The sequence below is a fragment of the Neofelis nebulosa genome, chromosome X (assembly GCF_028018385.1).
Source record: "Neofelis nebulosa isolate mNeoNeb1 chromosome X, mNeoNeb1.pri, whole genome shotgun sequence".
NCBI lineage: Eukaryota > Metazoa > Chordata > Mammalia > Carnivora > Felidae > Neofelis > Neofelis nebulosa.
The window spans coordinates 43,234,701-43,262,653 of NC_080800.1; the positions used below are offsets into that span (position 1 = coordinate 43,234,701).

General features: G+C 51.0%; 1 protein-coding gene across 7 annotated transcripts; it reads right to left on the reverse strand.

The window, feature by feature from the left end:
* Positions 1–3,125: 3,125 nt before the first annotated feature.
* On the reverse strand, positions 3,126–27,941 carry CACNA1F (calcium voltage-gated channel subunit alpha1 F). 7 transcript variants are annotated; one of them, XM_058713013.1, is made up of 48 exons: positions 27,843–27,941; positions 25,905–26,157; positions 25,185–25,290; positions 24,822–24,961; positions 24,434–24,576; positions 24,198–24,350; positions 23,376–23,572; positions 23,175–23,278; positions 22,282–22,472; positions 21,923–22,015; positions 21,716–21,809; positions 21,518–21,544; positions 21,219–21,379; positions 19,865–20,090; positions 18,758–18,965; positions 18,546–18,666; positions 18,348–18,429; positions 17,395–17,440; positions 17,159–17,210; positions 16,588–16,744; positions 16,272–16,401; positions 15,743–15,802; positions 15,488–15,594; positions 15,309–15,396; positions 14,752–14,859; positions 14,612–14,664; positions 13,486–13,632; positions 12,467–12,668; positions 12,215–12,373; positions 11,294–11,404; positions 10,961–11,044; positions 10,127–10,147; positions 9,792–9,920; positions 9,397–9,462; positions 9,046–9,137; positions 8,195–8,354; positions 7,840–7,967; positions 7,464–7,560; positions 7,152–7,254; positions 6,789–6,890; positions 6,492–6,622; positions 6,111–6,245; positions 5,648–5,817; positions 4,752–4,877; positions 4,523–4,650; positions 4,304–4,416; positions 3,711–3,908; positions 3,126–3,430 (listed from the first exon to the last, which is right to left on the reverse strand). In XM_058713013.1, the coding sequence occupies exons 1-48, from the start codon at positions 27,865–27,867 to the stop codon at positions 3,200–3,202; spliced, it is 5,958 nt and encodes a 1,985-aa protein (XP_058568996.1). In that variant the 5' UTR covers positions 27,868–27,941; the 3' UTR covers positions 3,126–3,199. The 7 variants fall into 7 exon arrangements, with proteins under 7 accessions (XP_058568996.1, XP_058568998.1, XP_058568997.1 ...); XM_058713015.1 differs by lacking the exon at positions 14,752–14,859; XM_058713014.1 differs by lacking the exon at positions 10,127–10,147.
* Between the last annotated feature and the right edge of the window lie 12 nt (positions 27,942–27,953).

A 27,953-nucleotide genomic window follows, 5' to 3' on the forward strand; every position in this document is an offset into this window, starting at 1 on the left:
CTTACAAGGTCAATGGCGATTGCCATGTTGCAAAATCCGGTGGATAAAATACAACTGCAATTTAAGATGTTCAACCTCATTTATACTTAAAGAAATGCCTACAAAAACTACTAAGATACTGTTTTTTGTCTTTGAGTGTGGTGAATATAAAAAAAAAAAGTTTGCTGAAGCTCAATATTGGCAGGTTGGCCAGAAACAGGCATTCCCATAAATTACCAGTGGAAGTTAAGTTGGTATAACCTCTAGAGTGGGCAATTTGGGAAAATCTAACAAACTAACAAATCCATATACTGTTTGGCTCAGTATTTCTACTTCTAGGAATTTAGCTTACAGGTAGATTCATACATGTGCTAAAAGGTGTATGTACAAGATGATTCACTGCAGCACTTTATAATGTGAAAGAATGGACACTCCCTAAGTGCTCAATACTGGTGACCTGTTTAAGTAAACTCTGATACAACCACAAAATGGAGTACTATGCGGCTGTCATTAATAATAATATGGAGAGGGGCGCCTGGGTGGCTCGGTCGGTTAAGCGTCCGACTTCGGCTCAGGTCATGATCTCACGGTCCGTGAGTTCGAGCCCCGAGTCGGGCTCTGTGCTGACAGCTCAGAGCCTGGCGCCTGTTTACGATTCTGTGTCTCCCTCTCTCTCTGCTCCTCCCCTGTTCATGCTCTGTCTCTCTCTGTCTCAAAAATAAACGTTAAAAAAAATTAAAAAAAATAATAATATGGAGATATGGAATGATCACCAAGATAGTTAAAGAAGAAATGTAAGATGCCAAACTGTGTGGGAATAGTGTAGAAAGAAAAGGAAAGAATTATATCATAATTATTATAGAGAATAGCTAACATCTTAAATTGTGGCTATTCTATGTCAAGCACTGTTGGGATAGCTTCAATATATCACTCATTCAAATACTTACAGCAACCCTATAAGGCAGGTACTAGTATCATCCTCATTTTACATCTTTATAGCTGAATAAACTAAGGTGTAGAGAAGTGAAGGAATTTTCCTAAACTCACACAACTGGTAAGTAATGGAATCAGGATCTGAACCAGGAAGCTTGGCTCTAGCACCTGTTATTCTTAACCACTGTGCTAAGTTAACAGTAAAGCATCCTATACCTGTATAAAACATCTGATAACACAGGTTGCCTCTAGAGGGAAGGGAAATTTTCCACTTTGTACCCCTTTGTGCCTTTTGAATTTTTAAAAAATGTTTATTTTTGAGAGAGAGAGTGAGCCGGGGAGGGGCAGAGAGGTTGGGAGATAGGATCCGAACTGGGCTCTGAGCTGACAGTAGAGAACCCCACTTGGGGCACAAACTCAAGAACCTTGAGATCATGACCTGAGCCAAGATAGGACGTTTAATCGGCTGAGCCACCCAGGCGCCCCTGTGCCTTTTGAATTTCGAACCATCTGAATGTGTACCTATCTTTTAAACAGCCTCCTCTCACAGTCAAATTCACACAAATATGTAATAGATATTTCCCATTTAGTGCCTTTTTTGGGGGAAAGAGCATGGGTTTTGGCATTTAATTGCTTCAATTTGAAGACCACTTTTAATATTTATTCCTGTATGACTTCAGACATGTGAAATAGTTTAAAATGGTACTTATAGTGTTGTTGCACTGATTAAACAAGGTAATCACTGTTATGCACTCAGCCCAGGGCCAAATAAATGGTTCATTCTACTTCCTACACATCTCTGGAATCCACTAATTTCTCATCATCTCCTCTGCCACCTCCCCTGGCTAAGGCAGCCATGGTTCCTGCCAATTTTAGCATCTCCAGTCTCTTCCCCCTCCCTTCTGTTTTCAGCACAGCCGTCAGAGCATCCATCTAAAATGCAGTTAACTATGTCACTACCCTGCTCATATCTCTCCCATGGCTCCTCACTGCTTTTAGGAAAACTCCCAGGGTTTAGAGATAGGCATTGAAGGGTCTGCATCATCTGGCCTCAGGTGGCCTCTTCCACCTTACCCCTCAACAGTCTCCTTTCATTCTCTATGTTCTGCCCATGACTTGCTGTGCTCACAATACCCCAGCCTAACCACTCCAAGCCTTGGTTTCAAGGCCTGGTGAAATCCTATATTCTGAGTCCTAGTCTCCAATTCTGGCTTCCCTCAAATTTCAGTCCTGGTTGGATTGACACAAATTATACAAATGAGAAATTACTGCTCTGAGAGCTGGGATAAAACCCCAGGTCAGATCCTCCCCAGTGGTGGCCCCATCCAGGACCTTTCCCACCACTGCCTCCAATTCCTTTGGAGTAGGGCTGACTACCACCTTGGACAAGCCCTGTGTCATGTCTAGGCCAGCTCAGTTTGGTCTGAGGGAAACCCAGAACAGTGAGTGCCTGGCACAAAGTAAATGTCCGATACAGCTTCACTTAGTTAATGAGACCCCAAAGGGTGGGTAATGACTACAGGCAGGTCAAGAAGTAGAAATAGGAGCTCTGGGATCCGGGTGGGAGGAGAGTGGGATACTCTTAGGTGGTCTCAGGAATACCCGGTGGGCCCTGAGTGGGTTCCCCCAGGGCAGGAGCCTCGCCGTTTGCTGTCATCCATGTCTTCTGTTAGGGACTTAGATTTTCTTTCTCTTAGGCAGAAGGTAGGAAGTGGGAGACAGGGTAATCCTGATTTAGCTTCCCGGAAATTCCTGATGCTGTCAGAGGACCCCTCTGCCTGACATATTACATACCACACTAATTCCAACCTCCTGGCCTTTCTACTGGCAGGACTCCATTCTGAGTATTCTTATCCTTTCCGTCCCATCTGTCTGTCCTTCCTCAGTTTGACCTGCCTGACCCCTTGTGGCATCTCTGACTTCCCCCCACTCCTCATCTAAGCCCCCACACATCCTCTCTCCTCCTTCCTCCATCTCTGTCTGGTCCCCTTCCCTTCCCCCACCACCTCCACTCAGTCTCCAGCTTTTTTTGGCTTCTGTCTCTTCTTCCTCCTCCTCCCTCCTTCCCTGACGCTGAATAATCAGGCCTGGCTGTCCTGGTTTCTGGAAATACTCGTGTGTGGGCAGTGGCTCGGGGCTGAAGCAGGGGATGGATAGCTGGGGGCCGCTGGATAGCCCCAGGCCCCCAGTGCAAAGACATCAAAATCCAGGGGTGTAGTCCATGCCTGTCTCCCTCTGGGGAAGGGAGAGCAGGAGGTTTATTGAGCAGTGGAGGACAGATGGGAATTCAGAGGGCATGGACACAGGCCATTTCGTCTCCCAGGTCCTCCTCATCTAAGCGAGAGAGGATGGATTCCTCATCACTATAGAGTGAGCTGGTCCCCTGTGCCAGCAGATCACTGGCAGCACTGTCCATCTCGTCCAGTGTCAGGCGACACGCATCTGCAATCTCTTGCTTGGCCAGGGCCACAAAGCGTGGGTCTCGGGCAAAGAGGCCCAGGCCCTCAGAGATGAGCACCTGGGGGGCACAGATGGGATCAGAGTTGACAGAGAGCACAACATGGAGCCAAAGCAGTGTGTACAGAGGGGTCAGTGTAGATAGATGGTGCATGCATGAAGGTGTGCAGGGTAGTCACTGGGGATGGTCACACACACATCATGCTGAGCAGTCACAGAGCAAGGGGATAGACAGTTACATGCATAACACAGAGACTGAGGGCCCCTATTCCCTCCTTCCCAAGCTCCCACTTCCTCCCCTTCTCCCCCATCCCTCTTGCCCACAGCCCTGCTGGACTCACAGCCTCCACCAGGCTGTCGGCACTGCCCCTCTTGCCATGGCTGGAGTCTGAGTGGGTTCCAGGCACATGCAGACAGGTGAAGGTGCGCAGTGGACCACTGGATTTGCCGAGGTACCCCTCCCCCGCTGCACCCTCCTCCACCAATAACAGTGGGGCATATAGGAGCCGACCCCGCTGAGGAGGGGTTGCCCAGGAACCCTGGACCAGAATAAACATCAGGGGGGTAATTATAGATGGGTGACGTGTGAAAGTTTAGGACTCAGCCCTGTGCCTGCATCTTACCACCCCCACCCCTGCAAATACAGCTGGAGTCAAACTGAATGCATATAAATCAGGCTTGAGTTTATTTAAGAGCATATAAGACCTGGATTTCAATATGAGCTTTGCCACTTACTAGCTGTGTGATCTGGGGTAAACTTCTCTGAGCCTCAGTTTCCTCATCTGTAAACTGGGACTAACCTATGTCACAGGTACAGTGAGGGTTTTGTGAATTCATACATGCCCCATTCCTCAGAAGATGTAGTGTGTTTGATAAATTCAGCCTAGGATGACTCTACCCTTCCAGACCTTAGCACCCTATTCCCCCATCTCACCTGCACCCTGCTGGGGCCCGAGTTGCGCCCACGATGATAGGTGCCTGGGATGGGTAAATCTTCACAACTGCCCTGGCGACGCAGACACTGGATAGTGAAGGAAGGCTTCCGACCTGGGGGTAGGGGGAGGCAGAGGGGGCGAAGAAGAATTTCAATGCCACCCCAGCCCTCTGCCCTGCTGGCCCTTGTGGGGCCCCCAGCACCCATGCCCGCTCTCACCTGCAGGTGTGGGGGGCAGCAGACGGCGGCGTGGTGCATTGTGGCCATCCACATATCTCTGGGGTCTGTGAGGCGGCAAAAGGATGGGGCGCAGGGGAGTCCCTGCCTGCTCATCTAGGTAGGAGAGCCTGTGCGGGAAAGAGGGCTGGGGGTGAGCTCAGGCTTGGGAATGGGCAATGGGGTTCCATTAGTTCTGCCCTCCTGCACATGGCTAATGGGCTCATCCTACATGTCATGGCCAGAGTCCTTGGCGGGGACTTCCTCTTCCTCGTCCTGATTCTCTTGCTCTTTGGTTCCCTTGGGCTGAGGACTTTCTTCTTCTGGAATGGTGAAAATGAACCCCCCAGAGCTTCTCCTGGGGAAAGTGAAGCAAGTTAGACAGACCAGATCCACCCCCCAGTATGTGGCCCTGCACTGCTGGTTCCTTCTTGTTCTGTGCCCCATCCCTACAGTAGGATTTTAGTTTTTTTTTTTTAATTGGGAAAACTCACATAACAGAAAATTAACCTGTCATCATTTTAAAATGAACATGGGCTTTCTTTTAATACATGTTTCTCATGGGAAGGATGCAGCATTTAAAAAAAAATCAAAGTTGGCCTGTTGAAGAGACACCTTCAACACAAGAACTGGGGGTGTGTTGGGAGAGGTGAGGAGGAGGCTGTCAAAGTGACAGCTAGGTGTGACTTCATTTCATTCTTTCATTATCCCCGTGAGATAAGTGCTATTATTATCCCCCTTTTACAGGTGACAAAACTGAGGACCATGGAAGTTCCACATTATGTGCTTCTTTTGTTTGTTTGTTCGTTTGTTTTTTTTAAGTAGGCTTTATGCCCAGTGTGAAGTCCAATGTGGGGCTTGAACTCATGACCCTGAGATCAAGACCCTAGCTGAGATCAAGAGTCAGATGCTGAACCACCCAGGCGCCCCTATGTGTTCTTTGTATTAAACCTTTGCATTGCCTTTCTCATATGAATCTCTTCTTATCCTCTATTCCCATCTGAGCCCTTGAGTCCCTTCCACCCTTCCCAAATTTCCACTCAAAGGCCCTCTTGCCCCTGAATTATCTCCATGTATTGGCTAGTTCCTGCCTTCCCTTACAATATCCCACCAGACCCTTGACCATACCTGTGGCCATGGGATCCAGCCTGGGGCACACTGGACTGTCTGGAATTGGGAGTCCCCCCATCATCATCACTGGGCCCAAGGGAGAGTGAATCTGGAAGTCTGTCCCCGACAGGCAGAGATACAGAAATCACAGAACTCCGGCGAGATGGGGGCTGGGAGCCCGTTGGGGCCTGTGGAAGTCACAGGATTGAATGTTGCCATTCATGTTATCATATCTAAGTCACTTGGTCAGTGACACAAGTCGCTTGGAGTTTATCTCCAATGACCTTACTAGGGCTGAATCTGGGTCTCACCCTCCAACAGTGGATGGTAGGTATCAAATAATACCTGTTTGCCTGTTTCGGGGGGAGTACTTCTCTGGGGGCCTCCCTCCCTTCCCCCAGAGGCAGTGTCAAAGTTACCTAAGGAATTGAGGAACTATTTCTACAATCAAATTCCCAGGGGAGTGAAAACTTGTCCTCACTGTGTATGTTTCTGGATCCTTCTTATCTTCTTCTTCCTCTCCCTCCTGCCCCTCTTCCTCCTCCTCTTCATCTGTGTCGCAGGTGAGGGCCTGCCGGATCTCAGGACCCAAGTTCTGTAGGCTCCTTAGACCAGCCTGTGGGGGTGAAAAAATGGGGAAGGAAGGCAGCCCAGGGTCTAAATTTCCCTGTTCATGAGCCTGCTTCCTGTGCAGGAGTGTGGGGTGGGGGAAGGGGTCCCTCAGCCACCACTGACCCTCTGTGAGACCTGGAGCCTCCGTTTCCTCATCTGTGACATGGGTTCCACGAGATCAAGAGGGCAGTCAGCCTCAGCCACAGTCCTCCACATACTCCCACCCACGCACCCAGGCCCCTCTAAAGACCTGAAGAGCAGAGGACGTGCTTGAGGGAGCCTCACTCCCTAGTAGCCCCTTCTCCTTCCTCCGCCTGAATTTGCGGAAATAGTCCTGGATCAGAAATGTGGCGTAGAATTTGCCTACGGTGACCTCTTCCTCTGGGGGCAAGGGAGAAAAGTCAAGGTCACACAGGGGTCTCCTGTTACCCCCCTACCCAGAGCATAGGCTCCCCTTCGCCCCCCTCCATCCAGTGCTAGTTTTGTGATGGTGAGCAATCCTTTGACATTTGGGCGGGCTCAAGGAATTGGGGTGGAGCTAGCTCACCGTCAGCAGGGGGGATGACTTCATCTAGCAGCTTCTGCTTCATCCGCTTCCAGATCTTTTTGATGACAATCCGCAGCTCCTGATTGGCTTGTTCCAGGTTCCCTGCATCGGGAGAGGATGTGGGGCCTGAGCCAATAGGAAGAGCCTTTCACAGCCACTCCCTCCCTGTTGGAAGGGGCTTCACCAGCTTCTACCGCAGTCACACACCGCCCCCATTGAACTTGTGGGAAAACAGGCCTGGAGAAGCCAGTCACTCATTTCGAGGTTCAGAGACAGGAGCCAGGCCCATCACTCAATGAGTGATCCCTGCACCCTCCCCAGGGACTCTCCTGCTCTTGTCCTTTCTCCATCCCTCCCATGCACCTTCTGTCTTGATCTTCAAGGATGTCCGAACCAGGGCAAAGAGTGTGGCATTGAATGTCACTGTCCCATCTGAGTTGAGGGGCATGTTCATCGCCACAAGTCTCTACACACACCAGGGACACAGAACTCACTTTGAGCAAATGCCAGCAAATGCCAGGGATGACACTTTGAGCAAATGTACTGGATGCCCAGGGGCAGAAACCTTTAAGGATAAAGCAAAACACACCCTCCGCACCCAAGGCACACCCCTGCCCACCCTTGCCATGTGATGGACAGCCCTCTCAGAGGTGGGGGGTGGGTGGGTGCACAGACCTTGCAGGCCACTCGGTGTGGACACAGCTTCCCAAATCCCAAGGGGGGCTGGATCCGTCTTAGCAGGGCAACCACGTCCAGGTGCTTGATGCGACCCCTGGGGCAGGTGGGGTGGGTAGGAGGCACCGCTGGATTGGAGATAACCCCTCCAGCCCTTTCTGAAGACTCCACCAGCTTATAAATACCTCCACCACCAACACCCCAGAGCCAACCCTATCTATGGTAGTTGAGGAAGACAGAGAACAGAGGCAGTGGAAACTTGGGGCATCTATTGACTAGGTAATGGGAGGTTCAGGTCAGAGGTTCTGTGTCTGGGGGAATGGGTGGGGCAGTGCACTGTCCCCTGCAATCCCAGTTATGTGGATACATGTCATACTTGGCTCCAGGGTCATATTCAGACCAGATCCTCTTGAATTCATCGAGGTGATGTGGGCCCAGGATGGACCAATCTCTGGTTAGATAATCAAAGTTGTCCATGATGACAGCCACAAAGAGATTTATGATCTGTGGGCCAGTGAATAGTGGGGGTTAGGTGAAGGGCAGAGTAGGGTGTGGGGGGTTGGTGGGATGCTGAGGTAAACTTATGGTTACTGGGTCACGAGTTCCTGGGTTGATCTTGTCAGACCAGCCCTTTCACCTACTCTGAAGATCTGGGCTCCCCACCTCCTCCCCAGACCCCTCAGGGACAGCCCCCATGGCATTGGTGGTGGTTGTGGGGAAACGGTCCTCACCAGGAAGGCACAGAGCATGAAGAAACTGATAAAATAGGCGATGGCAAAATTGCTGCCACAGGTAAACTCCTCACCAGGGCTGATGTCAGACTCGGGGTCACACCGACTCCCAGGAAGGCTGGCAAGCATTATCTCCTGCCATGCCTCACCGGTGGCACACCTGGGGGGTCACACAAGGGGCCATCCTTGAGGGGAGGCTATGAAGTCATGGCAAGTGGCATTGTGGGGGCTGGAGGGGTGAGGAGATGATCCACTTCTTGCCAGGGGCTGTATCTGGCACAGATAGCATTTCAGTATTTTATTTTATTTTTTTAAGTTTTTTAAAAAATTTTATTTTTGAGAGAAAAAGCGAGAGAGATGAAAGAAAGAGAGCGAGTGCATGAAGCAGGGGATGGGCAGAGAGAGAGAGAGAGAGAGGAAGAGAACGAATCCCAAGCAGGCTCTGCATTGTTAGCACGGAGCCCAATGTGCGGCTCAAACCCACGAACCATGAGATCATGACCTGAGCTGATGTCAGACACTTAACCGACTGAGACATCCAAGGGCCCCATCATTTAGATATTTTAGAAGCTGGTGTGGCCAAGATGATGACAGTCATGTTCGTGTTTTACTGATGGGGCACTGAGGCCTAAGAAGAGGATACATCTTACAGCCAGGAAAAGGATGGCTGAGGCTAGATTATTATACAAAATTCTTCAAATCACAGCCAGAAAAGACCTCAGGCAAAATGTAGCCCCATGCTGCCCTGTTATTTCTACACCTCAGGCAGTCCAGGGCCCAGACAAGGGTATGTGAGCACCCAAGGGCATGCTGGGGACCAAGGTGGCAGTGGGGGGGGGGGTAGATGTCACCTGAACAAAAGTAGCACAGCCTGTGGAAAGGTCTGAAAATTGTTGTTTCGGTTGATCTGTGTGCCGTCTTGAAGAGCCACTTTACCAAACATCTGTGGGCACACAGGGCATGTGTCAGAGGGGCGAACCCATGCCCCTACAAGTTGTCACTCATTTCACAACTTCTAATACTCAAAGGATCCTCACAACCCTGATGTGCAGGCACTGCACATTCCATTTCACAGGTGTGTGGACTGACTCAGCATCAACCAGCTTGTATTTCAACCCACCACCCTCATTGTGGATGAATTCTTACCCAACACCCCTCAGCAGAAGTGTGCCTGAGGGATGCTCCCTAGGGTCCCCACTTGCCTGCATCCCAATGACTGCATAAATAAAGAATATCATCGCGATGAGAAGAGCCACATAGGGCAAGGCCTATAGGGGTGGAGAGGAGGATAGATATTCAGGTCCAGGCAGAGAACTATAAGCCCCAGAATACACTGCTTCCTCAAGTCTGGGCTTGATGAGAGATGTGGCCCATCCCCAAAGTTCCGATGACTACCAGTGTCTCCCAAATGTGGACACGGTACTAAATACAATAGAATAAGGTTAGTGAGGCCAAGGTATGTTGGGAATTGGGAGCCTAGAAAAGAGAGAAAACCGGAAATGGTAAATTGCAGATGGATATGGCACACTGGGAGATGCAGTTCAGGTTGAGAGGTATGAGATGTGGGCGAGGGGTGGTCAAAGGGACAGGAGCTTACCTGGAAGGACTTGATGAATGTCCAGAGCAATGTGCGGATTCCTTCACCTTTACTGAGAAGCTTCACTAGCCGCATGACTCGGAAGAGGCGAAAGAAGGTGATGGAAATGCGAGAACTGTCTTCAGAGCTCTGAGGTTGAGGGTGTGGTGGGTATGATCAGTCTACAGTTTCCCCAGTCACCTCCCTATCTCATTCTTTGGCCCTCCCAGCCCCCAAATCCCTCAGAACTCAGGCCCCAGGGTAGTCAGAGAACATTTCTAAGGACTCTTAAGAAGCAAGAAAGGGCAGGTGGGTGTGGAAAGAAGCATAGAGTCCCTGTTGTGAGGTGGGGGTACCTCGCCAAGGTGGCCACCATTCTGAAGGGAGATACGGCCAAGACAGAGGTGATAGAGGATATGATGAGATCACAGGCCCAAATGAACAAAGGAGAAATGATGTAGCAGATATAGGGGATAATGGATGGTAGAGTCATTATTCAAGGGATTATGGAGAAGGTTATGTGGCAGTGGATCAAGATGGTTGTGGGAAAAGTTGGCAGTGAGGGTGGAAGGGAAAGAAGAAGGGACAGGAAATGATGGAAGAGAGCCAATGGAGCCAATGGAGGAAATGATGGAGCCAGTGGTTTCATGAGATGATGGAGTTGAGCGAACCGATGGAGGACCCAATGGAGAAGACAGCGATGAAGATATGGAACCAGCAGCATTGTCAATTGAGGTGATAGAACCATGGAGGAGATGATGGAGCCAATGGTACAGTCATCGGTGATGACAGAGCCGTGAAAGACCCAGTGTCGGAGACAATGGAGTCAGTGGTGGAAATGGAGCCAATGAAGTAGTCAGAAGAGATGGCAGGAGTTGGTGGAGATGATGGAGCCGATGGAGGGGAATGTAGAGACAATGGAGGAAATAATAGAAATAAAAAGAGAGTCATTTTAGGAGATGACAGAGCCAGAGGATAGGTTGCAAATGGAATAAGGGAGTTGGTGGAGGGGGACTTTGGCTAAACCTGATAGGGACTCAGGAGATATAGAGCTAGAATGAAGAGCACTGAGTCTTCAGGAGTAGGATGGAGGTGAGTGAGGCGCCTACTCATGTGAAAGAAAGACCTGGGGTTGAGGCGATGGAAGGTTGGTAGCGGAAAGGTGGGTTAGTGGAGAGGCCAGTCCTTACATTGACTTCAGTGACGGCAATGTCCACTACGCTGCCCACCACAATAAGAGCATCAAATGTGTTCCAGGCATCAGCAAAGTAATGCTGTAGGCAGGAAAAAAGTAGATCCCTGTCTTCTCAGAGCTAGCATAGGGGACCAATAGTGGTAGGGGACACTGGGGAGGCAGGGCCCAGCTTGGACCACATGATAGGCCTGCATATGGACCCCTCTCACACCATGGTCTCAAGAGTCCTTGGTTCCTATTCCCCGCCCCCTCCCCTGAGAGCTCTGCAATGAGCTCCACCCTAAGGAATTCACCCACTGCCGGAGAGTCTAAGGCTCGCAGGAGGCACCTTGGGTTTGAAGGCAATGATTTTGAGCACCATCTCAACAGTGAAAAGGCCAGTGAAGACCATGTTGAGGATGTCCATGGCGTAGTTAAAGGGAGCAGTCTGTTCATAGTGCTGGAGGAGAAAGTCAGGTGTGAGGACAGAGCCTGAGGCAGAGACCTCCCCACCCACAACAAAATATTTTCTGGCTTGGACTGAGGTGAGTCTGGCATGAGATAGCATGATGGGTTGGCCAAATCCCTCACACTGTCTGTTTCTCAATAAGGATATTGGAAAGCCCAGCTCTTGATCTCCTGACTTTCCTTGCATCTATTTCTGACTAAGAAAGAAACAGAAGTCTGCTGCTAAGTAGTTTCCATGAAAACTATTTTTGCTTTCCAATAAAAGGCTCAAATGAGGAGAGCCCCAGGTACAACCTTCCCTCATTTTTCCTGCCTTGAATGCGGTTTTGATGTCTAGAGCTGTGGCAGTTATCTTGCGATAATGAAGCAACAATCATGAGAATGAAAGCCAACTTGCTAAGAATGGTGGAGGAGAAAGAGCCTGGATACCTGATGAACCATAATCAAACAGCCCACCTCTACACTTCTTGTTATGTGAGGTAGCTATCATATATTGTTGACTCCACTATGCACATCTTTTCACATTTAGAATCTCTGACACTGGGGTACATTTCACAATCAATGGCAACTTACAATGTCCATCTGCCATTTCCCCTATATTCTTACATCTCTTAAGTCAGGATGCAACTGACAATTATTGGCCTTAGATGTGAAGAAATGTGGCAAATATTTTTATAGCTTAATCTCTGTCAGCTGGGGGTTTTGCACTTGTAGCCTAAAGCATTCCTAATGTTTCCCAGGGGGCTGTGTGGACAGAATAGGGTCCGGTGTCTGGCAGGAGTCAGGGTGGGGGAGATCAGACCTGCATGGCTAGAGCAACGGTGTTGAGCAGGATGAGCAGGAACATGAGATACTCGAAGGCAGCAGAGTTCACAGCTGCCCACACGCGATACTGATGTGGGTTCTTAGGGATGTAGCGGCGGAGTGGCTGGGCCTTGAGGGCATACTCCACACACTGGCGCTGCATATGGGTGCAGGGCATGAGTGAGCTTGGTATCTCAAGGCAAGGAGGTGGGGAGGGGTTGGTGGCCATAGGTCAGGGGTCAGAGGTCACCTGGTTCTTGTCCAGCTCACAGTTTTGGTACTCTTGCTCGCCCTGGGCACGGAAAGTAATGATGACAAAGCCCACAAAGATGTTCATCATGAAGAATGCAATGATGATGATGTAGACAATGAAGAACACTGAGATCTCCACGTGGTAATTATAGATAGGGCCCTTGTCCTCTGCGTTTGCATCGATGGCCTTGTATAGTAGACTGGGGAGACAATGGCGGTAGATGAGGAGATATCCCAGCCCCCTCCCAGACATGCCCCCAGATACCTCATAACAAACACTCCAGAATCTCCTGCTTGGCATCCCAAAGACCCCCAAATCCCCTGACCTAATCACCTTAGACCTCCACACATACCCCAAGAGACCCCCACCTGACCTCAAAGACCCCCAATTCCCTGTCTCAGCCCTCCAGATACCTAGAGATCCCCATACAACCCTATAGAGAATCCCTACCTTGGTCCTCCAAGACCCCCAAATCCCTTAAGTTCCCACATATCCCTAAATATCCTTCTCCAGCCACCAGGAAATCCCCATGCAGCTCCCCAGAACTCCTCCACAAGCCCCCAAAGATCTCTAAATCCTGTCCCATAAACTTGAATTCCTTGCTCCATCTCCCCCAAAGATCTTCAACTAGTACCCCTAAAGACTTGTACATCTCTCTGGAAACCCCTGAATCTCCAGCTCCATCTCCTCTGAGACCTCCCCCAGTGTCCCCTCCAGACCTCTACCTAGTCCCCCCCAAAATCCCACACCCAGTCCTCTTTAGACTTCCACCTAGCTCCTCAGAGACCTATACCCAATTCCTGGAGACACCCCTTACCCAGTTCCCAAAGCATCCCCAGCCAACTTCTGGAGGACCCCCAGCCAGTTCTTTGATATGCCCACCAGTCCCCCCAAAACCCTATCCAGTCTCAAGAGACCTTTATCACATCCCAAGGTACCTTCCCACCCATCCCAAGAAGACCCTAGCATAGACTCCTGCCCTGTTCCCTGCCCATTCCTGGGGCCCTGCTCCTCACGCAGGCCAGCCTTCGAAGGTGGAGACAGTGAACAAGGCCATCATGGCTGAAAGGACATTGTCAAAGTTGAAATCGCTGTTGACCCAGAGCCGCTCCCGGACGAGAGGCCGTGATACATCTCCATCAGGGTAGACCAGGAAGGAGCCCCTGTGGATGTTGCAGACAGGCTGGGTGGGTGAGGAAGGGTGGGGATCTGGGGAAAGGGGACTGAGGTGTAGAGCATGGAAGTAACAGGGCAGAGTGGTAGAGCTGGATATCCTGTCCCCCATTTACTGGCTGGGTGACCTTGGGTATTTAACCTCTCTGTGCTTCAGTTTTCCCTATCTATGAATTAAGGATAATATAACACATTTCCTGACTTGTTACAAGGATTAATTAAGTCACTCAATGAGAATAGTGTCTGGCATTAGTTGGTACCATATATATTAGCTATCATCACCATTATAATCATCACCACCCCCAAGAAAAAGTAATACTAATAATCAACATTTATCAGCACTAAGTATATGCCAGGCACTGTGCTTGGCTTTACATGTAGTAACTTTACATTGTAGTACACTCTCCATGTAGTAACTCATTTACTCCTCACCACCACCTTGTGAGATCTGCACTCTTTTTATCCCCATTTTTCAGTTAATTAAAATGGGATTCAGCAAGGCTGAGAAATGTACCCATGTCTCATGAGATGAATTTGAACCAGGAATGCCTGACTTCAAAGCCCATGCTTTTAACCACTACCCTCTACAGTAATCTGAAGATGGAAGCCTGGGATTTGGTGGCAGTGATGGTGGGTGGGGGGAGTATTTGGAGATTTCTTGGGAGTCTGGAGTAGAATGTAGGTAACTCTGGAGAATATGGAGAGGGGTTTGGGAGAGGTATTGGGGGGTTTCTTAGGGGTTGGTGAGATATGAGGGCCTCTTCAGCTCTTGGGAAAGTTCTGGGGGTATATCTTGGGGCCTTGGGGAATTCAAGGGGTTTGGGGGGGCCTTGATAAAACTTGAGGGAGTCTCTGCAGTTCTTAGGAGGAAGCTCTAAGTATTCCAGGGGCCTTGGTGAGATCTAGGGGCCTCTTTGGCTTTTAGTAGAGGTCAAGAGCTCCACAAAGGGCAAGGTTTTGAGCACTCACTTGCATTCTTGGGGGGTGTGTTTGGCCTCATCAGTGCAACTGTAGAATTTCCCCTGTATGGAAGATATTTGTCAGGCAGGTTCACCCTTTACTCCCCACCTTGACCCATGCCTGGGCTTCCTTCCAGTGTTTCCTCCCACCTTGAAGAGCTGCACGCCAATGCAGGCAAACATGAATTGCAGGAGTGTGGTCACAATCATGATATTCCCGATGGTCCGGATAGCCACGAACACACACTGCACCACGTGCTGCAGGCACCCACAAATATGGCTAACAAACACTGCGGGCCACAGCAGCCGGGGGTAGGGATTCTGGGTGTAGGTGGGGCTCAGGGACTTGGGCCGGTGACATCTGGTCATGGATCAGGGATGTGTGGTCAGGGACATATGGTCAAGGGGCAGTGCTACGGGCCAGGGACATGTGGGCACCAACCAGGAATAAGTGTTTACCAGGAAGGGATATGTGGTCACATTTCAGGAACCTGTATCAGAGAAATGTGGTCATTGGTAAGGGATTTATAGTCACTTGTAAGGGACATGGGTGAGGCCACATGATCAGTGGTCAGGGATGTGTGGTTACAGATTGGGTCCAGGCTGTGCGGTCATGCACCAGTGCAAACGGTCAGTCTGATTAGAGATCTTGGCCCTAGCAGTGGGACAGGGCATGGGTCCTGTGCATTTGGGTGGGGCTGGGTTACCTTGAGTCCCTTGGCCCTGTTGATGGCTCGGAGAGGCCTCAGTACTCGGAGGACTCTCAGAATCTTCACCACTGAGATGGCACTGGAGCTGGGGAGGGGTCAGTCCTCAGGCCCTGGCCCAGGCTTAGCTTCCATTCTGGGAGGACTGGAGTGGGCAGGGGGTAGGGAGAGTCACTCACTGGATACCAAAGGAGATGAGGGACACGCTGACCACCAGCAGATCCAACAGGTTGAACCAGCTACGGCAGAAAGAGCCTCGGTGCAGGAAGGCCCCAAACACTGTCATCTGTGGAAGGGTAGAGGGACATCAGGCTAGACTCCAGGTGTGGGGATAGAGAGGGGAGGAGGGTGTAGAAACAGGAGAGGTGGGCTGCAAGGGTGGGTGCAGAGTGGATTGGGGCAACTGGGGGTACAACTGGGGGCTTGTTAGTTACCTTTAGTAAAATCTCCACAGTGAAAATGGAGGTGAAAGCATAATCAAAGTACCCTAGAATCTGGCAGGCAAGAGAGAGGCAAAGCCACTGAGTCATAACTGGGGGGAATCCTAGGTGTGTGTGTGTGTGTCTGTGTGCACCTCTCTGTAAGTTTTCCTGTCCCTCCCACACCCTCTCCTTCCTCTCTCATCATCATCAAAGACTTCGCCATAAGGCAAAAGTCTTGGCCACCAGAAAGACTGGGGTTCAGATTTGGGCAGATTTGGGCTCCTCTACCTCTGCTCATCTATATTGGTGCCATTGGCCTGCTCAACCTCTCTGAGCCCAAGCTTCCTCCTCAGCCAAATACTGATCTCCCTGGTGTTTCCCCAAGTGTGCACAGTAAGGGCTGGCACCTGCAGCAGCTGCCATTATCACTCTTCTCTTTCTGCCCAACTAGGATCTTCTCCGTGTCTCCAGACTGGCCCCAGCTTGTGCCCAGCAGGACCCCCCTAGGAGTGTCCCCCCCAGCCCCCAGCCAAAGGCTCACATGGTTGCGGAAGGAGTGGGCTCGGATGGGGTCCTCAGCGGCCAGGGATACGCTGCTGAGGATGATGAACACCAGGATAAGATTGGTGAAGATATGATGGTGGATGAGGGTGTGGCAGGCCTTCCTCAGCCTGGGGAGTAGGGAATGGGTTTTGGTCAGAGCCCAGGACCACAGAGTTGGTTGGGAGAGCCCAAGGGACACAGTTCAGGCTCTGTTGAATCAGGCCATGCACCCTGCCAGAGCCCTGGCTGCTTCCTGGCCCTCCACCTGCCCTATCCCCTCCTGCCTTGGCCCCCTACCCACTCCCAGCACTCACGGGTTCGTTTGGCTGAGACAGAAGAAGGCACTGCCCTCAGGGATGGGTACCACCTTCTCCTTGGGTACAACTTCTTGCAGGAGTTCCACACGCCCTGCACCTTCTTCCTCCTCTTCCTCCTCTTCCTCCTCCTCCTCCTCCTCTTCTTCCTCCATGCCTGGCACCAGAAGATCAAAATACAGACAATTAATTGAGAAAATGTATGTAAAGCACCTACAACAGTGCTTGTCATGTGGCAAACTCACTGTTGTGTCTCCAGCACTTAGAACAGTGCCTGGGGCACAGTAGAAGCTGAAGAAATGTGTGTTGAATGAACATCACTATCCTCACAGTCAAATACACACTATTTTATAATAAAGGCTCTGAGAAGTTCTGCAGTAAAACAAAATGTCTGTTTCTCTTCTTTAATCTCAACATCCCAAATGGTGTTGGCCAAACCCCAAGCCCATTATTTTCAAGATGATTTCAGAAAAGGCTTCTGCTCAGAGAGAGGGGTCTCAAGGGTCAAGAGCTCTGCCTGGGTGCTGTCTCCAAGGTCCCATACCTCCTCCACCTGCCCCTGCCCACTTGCCTGCTCCTTCATTCTTTCTGCCCTCCTCTTCCTCATTCTCCCCACCAGGCGCCTGGGAACAGAAATATGGGGGTCACTGATGGTGGGGGAGGCACTATAGGATGGACCCAGGGGAGGCATGGAAGGAACACAATAATGGAGGAATGCACAGGCAGAAGATGGGGGTTAAAGATATACACATATACAGGTATTGATGGTAAGGGGAGGTATAGACAATGCCCAGGCTTCTGACTCACCAATACTCCATTTTCCTGTGGGGGATTCCCCTCAGCACTCTTCTCCCTGTGTGAGGAAAGGGGGAGTGATTGCTAAGGTTTGCAGTAGATAGGCAAAGCTTAGGGGGAGTCAATGTAGTCAGAACAGACCTTTCTGAGGTCCCATAGAACCTCCCTGCTTCCGCCCTCATCCTCACAGTCTGTCCTTTTCACAGCAGCCAAAGGGGTCCTGTTAAATCTTAAGTCTGGCACATTCTTCGTCTGATCACACCTCTCCCATGGCTCCCACTCAGAGCAAAAACTGAAGTCCTTGCCATGCCCAGAATGCCCCTAGTATGGCCTTCCTATTCTCCCATTTGAGCTCACCTCCTACCACTCTCCTCCTTGCTCACCCCACTCCAGACTCATTGATTTCCTTGGTGGTTTTTGTGAATGTGCTGAATGTGCACCTCAGGACCTTTGCACTTCCTTTCCTTTTGCCTTGAGCACTCTTTCCCCAGATATTTTCATGGCTCACTCCCTCACTTCACTTGGGTCTCTGTTCAGCGGTCACCTCCACATAGAGGCCTTCCTTGACTACTTAACCAAAATAGCAATCTTCATTTCTCTCTATTCTTTTATTCCATTTTCTTTGCTTCATTACATATTATTAATATATATTTAATTAACTTACGTTATATATTCATTTGTTTGTGTTTTGCTTGCCTTCCCTAACTTCATGAACATGTTAGCTTCATGAAGGTGAAGACTTTGTCTACCTTGACCCCTCTTGTCTCCTCAGTGTCTAGAATATGGCCTGGCACAAAGTAGGTGCTCAATGAATGCATGTTGAATGAATGGGGACTAGTAGATTGGATCTGGGGATATGGATTGCCAGGGTGGCTGAGGCATCTCTGATGGTGTGGGATGTATGTGTGGGGACCCAGTCAGGGATCCCAGGGAGAGACTGTCTTGATGGCAGAGCCAGACATCACCTGCCCTTGTCTTTGTCAGTTCCTGTGTCTCCACTGGCCAGGTTATCCACAGCAATGGCGAGAAACACGTTCAAAAGGATATCTGGGGTGAGTTTAGGCTACAAAGGATGAAGAAGCAGCCTGCCTGTGGGCCATCAACAACCCCCTATCTTACCCCATGTTCTACCAACACCCAGCCCCCCAAAGCTCCAAGGATACAGTTGCCGCAGATGAAGAGGATGATGAAGTAGACGCAGACCAGCATTCCTGGGAAAAAGGGGCCACCATAGGCCATGATACCATCGTACATGACCACGTTCCAATCCTCACCTGTCAGGATCTGAGGGTGGGAGTTCACTGTGAATCTCTTTGGACCCCCCACCGTATGGTCCCCCCCCCGACCCACCTATTCCATGCTTTCCAGGCCCCACCTGAAAGACAGTGAGGAGGGCCTGGGGGAAGGTATCGAAGGTGCTTCGTTTGGTGTGGGTCTGATCAAAGTTGAACTTGCCCCCAAACAGCTGCATGCCAAGCAGGGAGAAGATTATGATAAAGAGGAAGAGAAGAAGCAGCAACGATGCGATGGATTTCATTGAATTGAGCAGGGATGCCACCAAATTGCTCAGAGATGCCCAGTGCCTAGAATAGAGATGGAGGTAGGGTGGACATGTCCAGTGGTGAGTCAGGAGCAAGGACAAGATGCCAGCTTGGGATGCACTGGGGGTGGGCTGGGTTAAAATGAACTTTGGAGTTGGGTTGAGGTGAAAATAAGAAGTGAGGGGAAGATTGAGTTTGGGGTTAGGGTTGGTGTTAAGGGTGTAATGACAGATGAAGTTAGGATGGAGGTTATATGGAAATTGATGAAGTTAGAATTGGGTTCAGGTTGGGACTGGGGCTGGGATTGGGGTTAGGAACTATAGCTGGGGTTGGGGTTGGGGTTAGGGGTTAAGAGAGTATTTGGTGTTTTGGATGGCTGAGTTGGGGATAAAGTTGTGTTTGAGAGTTGGATAGAGGAGGGGATAGGGATGAGATAGAGTCTGGGGCTGGAGTTGCAGCTGGAGATAGGTTGCTGGTTAGGAGTTAGGGACATGGAAGTTGTGGTTAGTGATGGGGCTGGGGCTGCAAGTTAGGGATGAGATTGGAGATGGGGCTGGCTTTGGGATTGGGTGTTGGAGCTGTAAATGAGTTTGGTATAATGAGTGGCTGGGGGTTGGAGTTAGAGATGGTGTAAGGTTAGGGATGAGTATGGAGTTGAGTTCAGAGATGGTGCTGGGAATAATGTTTTAGCTGGAGCTGAGGTTGAGGAAGGGGATGGAAATAGAGTAGACACCCTCCCCAATGGACTTTAATGTCCATGAGGCAGAAACTTGTGTCTGCTCTGATTCCTGGGGTATCCCAGGACCTGGAAGGGTGTCTGGCCCACAGTATGCCCTCAATGGATATTTGCTAAATGAACGGTGATGCAGATAGTCACTGGAACTGGGGAGGGAGCTGTTGGGGCTGTGCTTGGGGCCCCAGTCCTCCCCCGCCACACACACCTAGTGACCTTAAAGATCCTGAGGAGGCGCACACATCGGAGCACTGAGATGCCCAGGGGCTGCATGGCGCCCACCTCCACCAGGGTGGTCTCCAGGATGCCCCCACAGACCACAAAGCAGTCAAAGCGGTTGAAGAAAGAAGAAACATAAGCAGAGGGGCCAAGACCGTACAACTTGAGAAGCATCTCCACCGTGAACAGACAGAGCAACACTTTGTTGGCATACTCTGTAGGGAGAAGGACAGGGGTGACCGAACTGGCCAATTTCCTTGGAGATGTGCAGGGAGGTAGGGGCCACAGGGCGATCTGAGGTAGCTGGTATCAGGCAAGACACAGGTTGGTGGTAGCTCTAGGGTTAGGAATTGGGGTGAATTTATAGGTCAGAGTGGGTGAGGTTTTGAGGGGCTCGGAACTGGGGTGAGGGACAGAATTGGGGTGGGGGCCTTGGTGAGCCTCCATGAGTTCAGGAAAACTCCAACTCAAAGGTAGCATTGGAGTCTGGGGTTTAGTTGGGACTGAGGCTGGTTTGAGGCTTGCAGTGAGAAGTGTGTTCAGTATTCAGGTTGGGGTTGAGGTGAAAACAAGTAATAGTAAGAGCTAACACTTAATAGCACTCTATGTGGGTCCAGCAATGTTCTAAGCACCTTTCACTTCAACTCACTTAATCCCCCCCAACCACCCCATGAAGCAGATAAAATTACTGTCCCCATTTTAAAAAATGTTTTATTTATTTATTTTTGAGAAAGAGAGATGGAGAGCGAGCAGGGGAGGGGCAGAGAGAGAGGGAGACAGAATCTCAAGCAGGCTCCGCGCTGTCAGCGCAGAGCCCTACGTGGGGCTCGAAATAATGAACCCTGAGATCATGACCTGGGCCGAAGTCAGATTCTTAACCCACTGAGCCACCCAGGTGCCCCATATTGTCCACATTTTGTAGATGGGGAAACAGAGAGATGGAGGGGTTAACCCATCCAGACAGTGTGGAGTTAAGATTCTGGACTCTGGAGCCATCTGCCTGACTCACTTACTAGCTGAGTCCTGGGATTAATCAGTGAACTCTTCACTACCTCATTGCTCAGTACTTTGTGCCTTAGCACTTAATTCACACAATGTTTTGGTGAAGAGAAATTGACTTAATACATGTAAAGTGCTGAGAATGGAGCTTGGTGCACACAAGTGCTACATAAGTGTAAGCTACAACGTGGGGTGGGACAGGCTAAGGTTTCTGCATTTATTAGGGCAGGAATGCAATGTCTGGGGGTCTGAGGAACCCTAGAGATCCTGGACTTGGGTTTCTAGGGTGGAGGGAATTGGGGACTGGGGAAGAGGGCTGGCAGTCTGCGAGGGGAGGTACGCACCCTGGATCTGCGTGAGCCATATGGGCTGCCCGTGGTGCTCTGAGGCGATGGTCAGTGTGTTGAGGAAGACGAGCAGCAGCACGGCCCAGTAACAGGCATTGGACTTCACCGCCCGCCGGCAGCGCGCCCGAAGGCCCCGATTGGCTCTGCGGAGGCGGCGGCTGAGGGGAAATGCGAGCCCACTGATGAAATCACCTACCTAAACCAAGCCTGGGGGTGCTCAGTTGGGTAGCCCGGTGGTCATGGGGGACTCGGAGGTGGGGCTTACAAAGTCATGGGGTCCAAGGATCCCAACTCACCAGACCTTGGTTTTCATGATCTTGTTTCTGGAAAAGAGGAGGATGGGAGGTAGGCGTCATAAAGGACTAAGGGGCAGTCAGTGGCTGGGGTTGCAGGTGGGGGGCTTGGATCAAGGTTCGAGGGTAAAGTAAGGACTGGGGTCAGGGTCTGGACTGGGTTCTGGGCTGGGTCAGGGGTTAAGGGCTGCGGGCCCTCACAGGCAGCGTGTACAACCGGCCAGAGCCCCCTCCTCCTCTTCCTCATCGCCTGGGGTCTCTGTCATCGAACCAGTGTCACTGGCTGGGAGGCTGGCTGTGGTCAGGGTGGGAATAGAGGTCAGTCCGTGAAGACCCAAAGGCTCCACACTTGGCTTTCTTCTCTGTCTACCCATCCTGTCCCCCTCCCCAACCTGGATGGACCCTCACCATGGCTACTGGTGGAGTGTGTGGAGCGGGTGGAGTGACTGAACCAGCGCAGACGTCCACGTCTCCTAGTGGTTAGCTCTGCCAGTTGTGGCCCTGTGGGGTGAGGAGGACATTTGGGGAGCATGGCTTGAGGCTGGGTTAGGGCCAGGCGTGCACGTATGGCAGGGGGGCTGTTATTTGGAATCTTTGTTCTGGGTATAGTCTGGAAAGGGTATTGGGGTCTGCGTCTGGGTCTGTATTCTAGGTCAGAACTGGGGGCTGGGCCTGGAGTCGTTGCCGGTTGGGGCTGGGTCTCAGGAGGGTAGCCCACATCTGAGGCATGCGTGGGGCAGGGAATGGGCCAGACTGGGATTGCCTACGGTGGCCAGCCCTGCCCTCTTCAGCCATAGAACCAAAGTTGCCATCAGCTGAGGACTCTTCGATGTCCAGCTCCTCAGCCTGCATGATCCAGTCCAGGTAGCCCCGGAGGTCCTCCTCCAACTGCTGCTTCTCCCGAAGCTTCTGGAAGTCCCCTCGTGCTTTTGCCTTCTCCCTTTCCTTGGAGAACTCTCTGAGGGAGGAAGATAGAGGGCTGCGAGGGGGGACAACCCTGGCTCCCATACCTTTACCATTCCAGCCTCACCGGCCTCCTTGCTGTTCTTTGAATAGGTCAAGCACATTCTAGCTTTGCAGAAGCAAAGGCTGTTCCCTTTGCTTGGAACACTTTCCTCAGACATCCACATGGCCCATTATCTCATCTGTGTCACATTTCTACTCAGATAACACCTTCTCAAGGAGGTCTGTCCTGATTGTCCCTATTTATAATTGCAAGATTTGCCCATTTCTATTTTTATCAATCCTTTCTTTCCATAGCACAGATTCCATACGAAACACTACATATGTGAGTCGCCTGGCTGACTCAGTTGGTAGAGCACACGACTCTCAGGGTTGTCAGTTCAAGCCCCACGTTGGGCGTGGAGTCTACTTAAAATAAAAAACAAAAATAAAAATAAACCACTATGGGTGTGCACGCATGGGTGTATACACAATCTACTGTGTATGTTGCTATTCTCTCCACCACAGTGTAATATCCAAGAAGACAGGGATTTTTGTCTTTTATTCCATTCCTAAAATGGTGCTTGCACACAGATGTTCAATGTTGACTGACTGAATGAAGGGGTATTTCAGAGGGTTCTGAAAGAGTGCCTAGGAGTGTGCTAGGAACAAAAAAAATGGGAAAGGGACTATTGGCGAAGTTGTCTAAGCTTCTCACCCACTCAGGACACCAAGCACAAGGTTGAGGACGAAGAAGGACCCAAAGATGACGAGACTCACGAAATATAACCAGGGCAGCTCATACCCCATGGCATCCTGCATCTGGGGAGAGAGAGGGCATGCATCTCTCAGGATATGCAGACACTCTCGGAGGAAAGGCAGGTACAGTCTCGCGCTGTGCGCCCGCCATCCACCTCACCCAGTAGAGCACATCTGTCCAGCCTTCCATGGTGACGCACTGGAAGACCGTCAGCATGGCGAAGAAGAAGTTGTCGAAATTGGTGATGCCTCCGTTGGGCCCTGCCCAGCGCCCGCGGCACTCGGTCTGGTTCAGTGTGCATGCACGCCCCGAGCCAGAAGACGCACAGGGCGACGGGTCCTCCTCCGCTTCCACGTCTGTGGGGAGATCAGTTCCGATTCTGAAGCACGTCTCGCCCCCCCCCCCAAGTCACGGCTACCCTGTAGCACCGCCCACCTGGGAAGTTCAGTATGGGGTTCGAGATTTTTCTAAATCAAGGGCGAGGTTAAGCTCCTAACTCTGTTAGGTCAGGATTCTGAACCACTGGAAAGTTGTGAGTCCCAGCTACAGGTATCCGGGTAGTGGAACTGTAAAATTTAGGGTGGAATCTTGTAAATAACAGTGAGACTTGAGCCTGGGGGAGGAGTCCTGTGAATTGGGAAGGGTCTCTTGAAAATGGAGTGGGGGCAAGGCTCGGGCTGAGGTCTGGATGAAGGGCCTGAGTATATGGGGTCAGTCCTGGAGGATGGTGTCGAGTGCAGGGTAGGGCCTTGGCCTGTGAGTGGCTTGTGATAGAGGGAGGAGCTATTAGCAAAGGGGCGGTTGTAGTCTGGGATTGAGGGTAGAGTCTTGAGTAAAGGGATAGGGCTTGCTTATCTGGAGGTGGAGCCTAAGGTTGGGGGCGGAGTCTCGTGGATTTGAGTGGGTTTCAAGGAGAAGTGGGTGGGGCCTAGTAGCCAGTGGAGGGGAGTGTCCTGTACGGGGAGGGGTGGAATGGCTGACCAGATCCCAGGAAGTAACATGTCTTGTGCATTCGTCCAAGGAACAGCTCGAGTCCGATGATGGCATAAATGATGATGACGAACAGCACGAGCAGTGCGATGTGCAGTAGTGGCACCAGCGCCTTCATGATGGAATTAAGCACGATGTGCAGGCCTGTGGGGACCGAGGGGCGGGGTCAGCTTAACCCTCTCCTGCTCCCCTCCCCCACCTCCAATCCCCGGGGGCATGCCACTCACTTGGGACCCCAGACACCAGCCTCAGTGGCCGCAGCACCCGAAAAGCCCTCAACGCCTTCACATCGAAGCCCCCCGGCTTCCCCCCGGTATGTGGGGTGTCTCTCGGCCGACCAGGGCCCTGCTCCAGTAGCACGCTAAACAGCCTGGTGGGGTAGCACGGAATTAGGAGGCAGAGGTCCGGCCTTGGGCCCTCCCTCCACCCCTCCCTTCTCGGAAAAGCACGAGTCCCTGTAACTGGAAATGCAAACAAGTTTAAAACATGTTAATATTCTTGATTCTGGCTGCCAGATGGAGGCAGTCGGAAGCAGACTTTCCCCTGAGTCCCGAATTCAGCGGGCCTGGGGTAGGAAGTTGAACTAAGGTGGGGATGTTCCTCACAGACGCGTACCCGACCACAACGATGATGAAGTCGAGTAGGTTCCAGCCATTGCGGATGTAGGCGCTGGGATGGAGCACCAGCCCATAGGCCACGATCTTGAACACAGTCTCCACAGTGAAAATCACCAGGAATATGTACTCCACTTGCTCCTGAGGGCGGAGCCGGGAGTGAGGTGGGAGAGCAGAGAGTTATTTGGGGGTGGGGCTTGAGGGGGGCCGGGGAAGGGAAGCTTAGTCGGGGACCTAGGGTGGGGCTGGATGGGGGCGGGCCATCTGGGTCAGAGAGGAGCGGGTGTGGGGAGGATTGAAAGGTTGTGGTGTGGTTCTACTGGGGCTGTATCTGGCTGGGGGTGGCGGGGGTGGTGAGCCTCACCAGGTTGTGGTTGGCAGTATTGGAGTCATCCTCTGGGAAGGGGATGTAGACCCCCAGGGCTACACAGTTGGCAAAGATGGTCAGCAGGATGAGGATGTCGAAGGGCCTCAGGTGGATAGTCAAGGACCCAGGCAGATAGGCCTCAGAATATCCCCACATTCCCTTGGGGCCCTCCCCACCCAATGTTGGCGCTTGACCCAAGGTAACCAGCCCTGACATTCCCAATCCCTGCCCTGACCAAGGCTTTGACTTTGAACCCCCTGGAAACCTTAGACATCCCCAACTCTTGCTGTGATTTAGTCTTTCACTCTTGACACTCCCCCTCCCCGCAGTGACCTTCACCTTTCTCAACTCACCCTCTAATCCAATTCTTGGCTCTTTTTTTTTTTTTTTGAGAGAGAGAGAGAGAGAGAGAGAGAGGGAGAGAGAGAGACAAAGTGCAAGCAGGGAAGGGAAAGAGAGAGAGGAGGACAGAGGATCTGAAGCGGTTCTGCACTGATAGCACAGAGCCCATGTGGGGCTCGAACTCACGAACTGTGAGATCATGATCTGAGCCAAACTTGGATGCTTAACTGACTGAGCCACCCAAGCACCCCCAACTCTTGACTCTTGATCCCTAGTGACCTCAGCCCTCCTCCATTCCAGCCCTGGCCTAATCCTTGATTCTTGGTACCCTGGTGACCCTCACCCCTGAGCGCTGCCCCTGGTTTCCAAGGATGCTTCCACTCCACAATGCTGATGCAGGACCGCCGCAGGGGGTTGGCCAGAGTGAGGCAGAAGAGCGCTCGGGGTGACCGCTGGGCACTGGCCACTGCCACTGTCTTGTGCTTACTGTGCTGAGTCCTTCGCTTAGGGGTCCCCAGGCCTGATGCCCCGCTGATTTCTTCACCCCCTGATGCTGGAGGCCCAGGGCACAGCCCCCATTCAGGACCAGGGCCTGTCCCATTGGCTGGACTGGGCTCTGGGATGGTGTCTGTGTGGAGAAACCAAGTCAAGGAGGGACTGGGTATTAGGGCAATCATGGCTACCTCCTTCCTGATCCCATCCCAGTGTGTGGGGAAAGAAGAGCTTGTAAAATTAGGGAAAGTTGGGGGGTGCCTGAGTTAAAAATTGAGGGGTGAGAATTGGTGTTGGAATTGATTTGGGGTTGAGAGAGTTTATGGAGAACGGAGGGTGACGTTACATTTCCAAGTAAAGTAGGGTTTGCTGTTAGACTTGGTAGGGAGTTTAAATTGGCTTGGGGTAGGATTGAGTTTATAGCTGGAGGCAAATTTAGGGTTAAATTTGAGTGGTGGACTTCTGGGTTGGGTTTAAATACCGGTGGGAGTGGAGTGTGCTTGAGATAGGATTTAGAGTTAGGACTGGGTGTTTGAATGAGTTGGGATTAGAATTAGGATCAAGATTAGGGTTAAAGTTAAGTTTGAATGGGATTTGAATTTGGCATTGGGGTTTTCAGCTAAGGCCATTCCCAATTCCCACGGCCTTGTTTCAGCCTCTGTGAGGCAGTAAGTTGGCTTGGTTAAGATCCCAACCTTTGGAGAAAACAAGCTGTCTGAGTTTAAATCCTAACTCTGCCACTTGGTAGCTGTGTGTAGTCTTGGGAAAAATTGCACAACCTTTCTGAGCCTCAATTTCCTTATCTGTGTAATGGAGTGATAAGAGTACCTACATTTTAGAGTTGTTGTAAGGATTAATGAGTTTAGCATTCAGAATAATGTCTGGCACCAACTATTATTCCTATTTTGTAGGTAAGGAAATTGATGCAAAAAGAGATCAAGTGATTTGGTGAAGTGGCTGAATTGGGATTCAAATCTATGCAATTTCTTTTTTTAAAAAAATTTTTAAATGTTTTTATTTATTTTTGAGAGAGACAGAGAGAGACAGAGCATGAACAGGGGAGGAGCAGAGAGAGAGGGAGACAGAATCTGAAGCAGGCTCCAGGCTCTGAGCTGTCAGCACAGAGCCGGACGCGGGACTCGAACTCACAAGCCATGGTATCATGACTTAAGCAGAAGTCGGATGCTTACCCGACTAAGCCACCCAGGCACCCCAAACCTATGCAATTTCTGACTCTAAGCCTTCATGAATTACTACCACCAAGAGTGTTAATTCTCTCTCCTCTCTCTCTCTCTCTCTTAGTCCTTAAAAATGGATCTGCACTCTTTTTGGAAAGTCAGAGACCTACTCATTAACAGTATTGATATCCAGATATTGGGGCTGAGGTTAGGTGAATTTAGAGCTCATAGTAAGGGCTGTATCTATGTTGGCGTTTAGACTCTAACAGGAGTTTGCCCTTTGGTTGGTAAGGTTTGTGTTGGGATTAAGCTTGGGGCTGGCTTTGGAATTGGACTCGGGGTGGGCACTAAAATAGAGGTTGGGGCCAGGATTAGGGTCAGGATTCAGCTGGGAACTAAAGCTGTGGATGGGGCTGGGAGGCCATAGGTGCAGGGTCTAGGTCAGGCTGAGAGTCAGGGTTCAGGTGGTGGTAAGGCTATGTTTGTTGCTGGATGGGATGGAAACAGGGTGATGTGGTTCTGATCCCCTGGTGGCTCTCCGGGAGTGGGGTCCTGTTGGGCAGGAGATGGGTCAGAGGGACAGAGGGTAGAGCAGAGCCCAGGCTTGCTCCAAGGGTCTATAGGGGTGGAAGGCTGCTCTCACCTTTCCCGCCTTCAGATGCCGACATCCTCCTTTCGAGGTTGAAGAGCCATCTGCACACAGCCTCCCTCTCTTCCCCCAGCTTTAGAGAGATTAAGGTCACAGGGCGGGGCC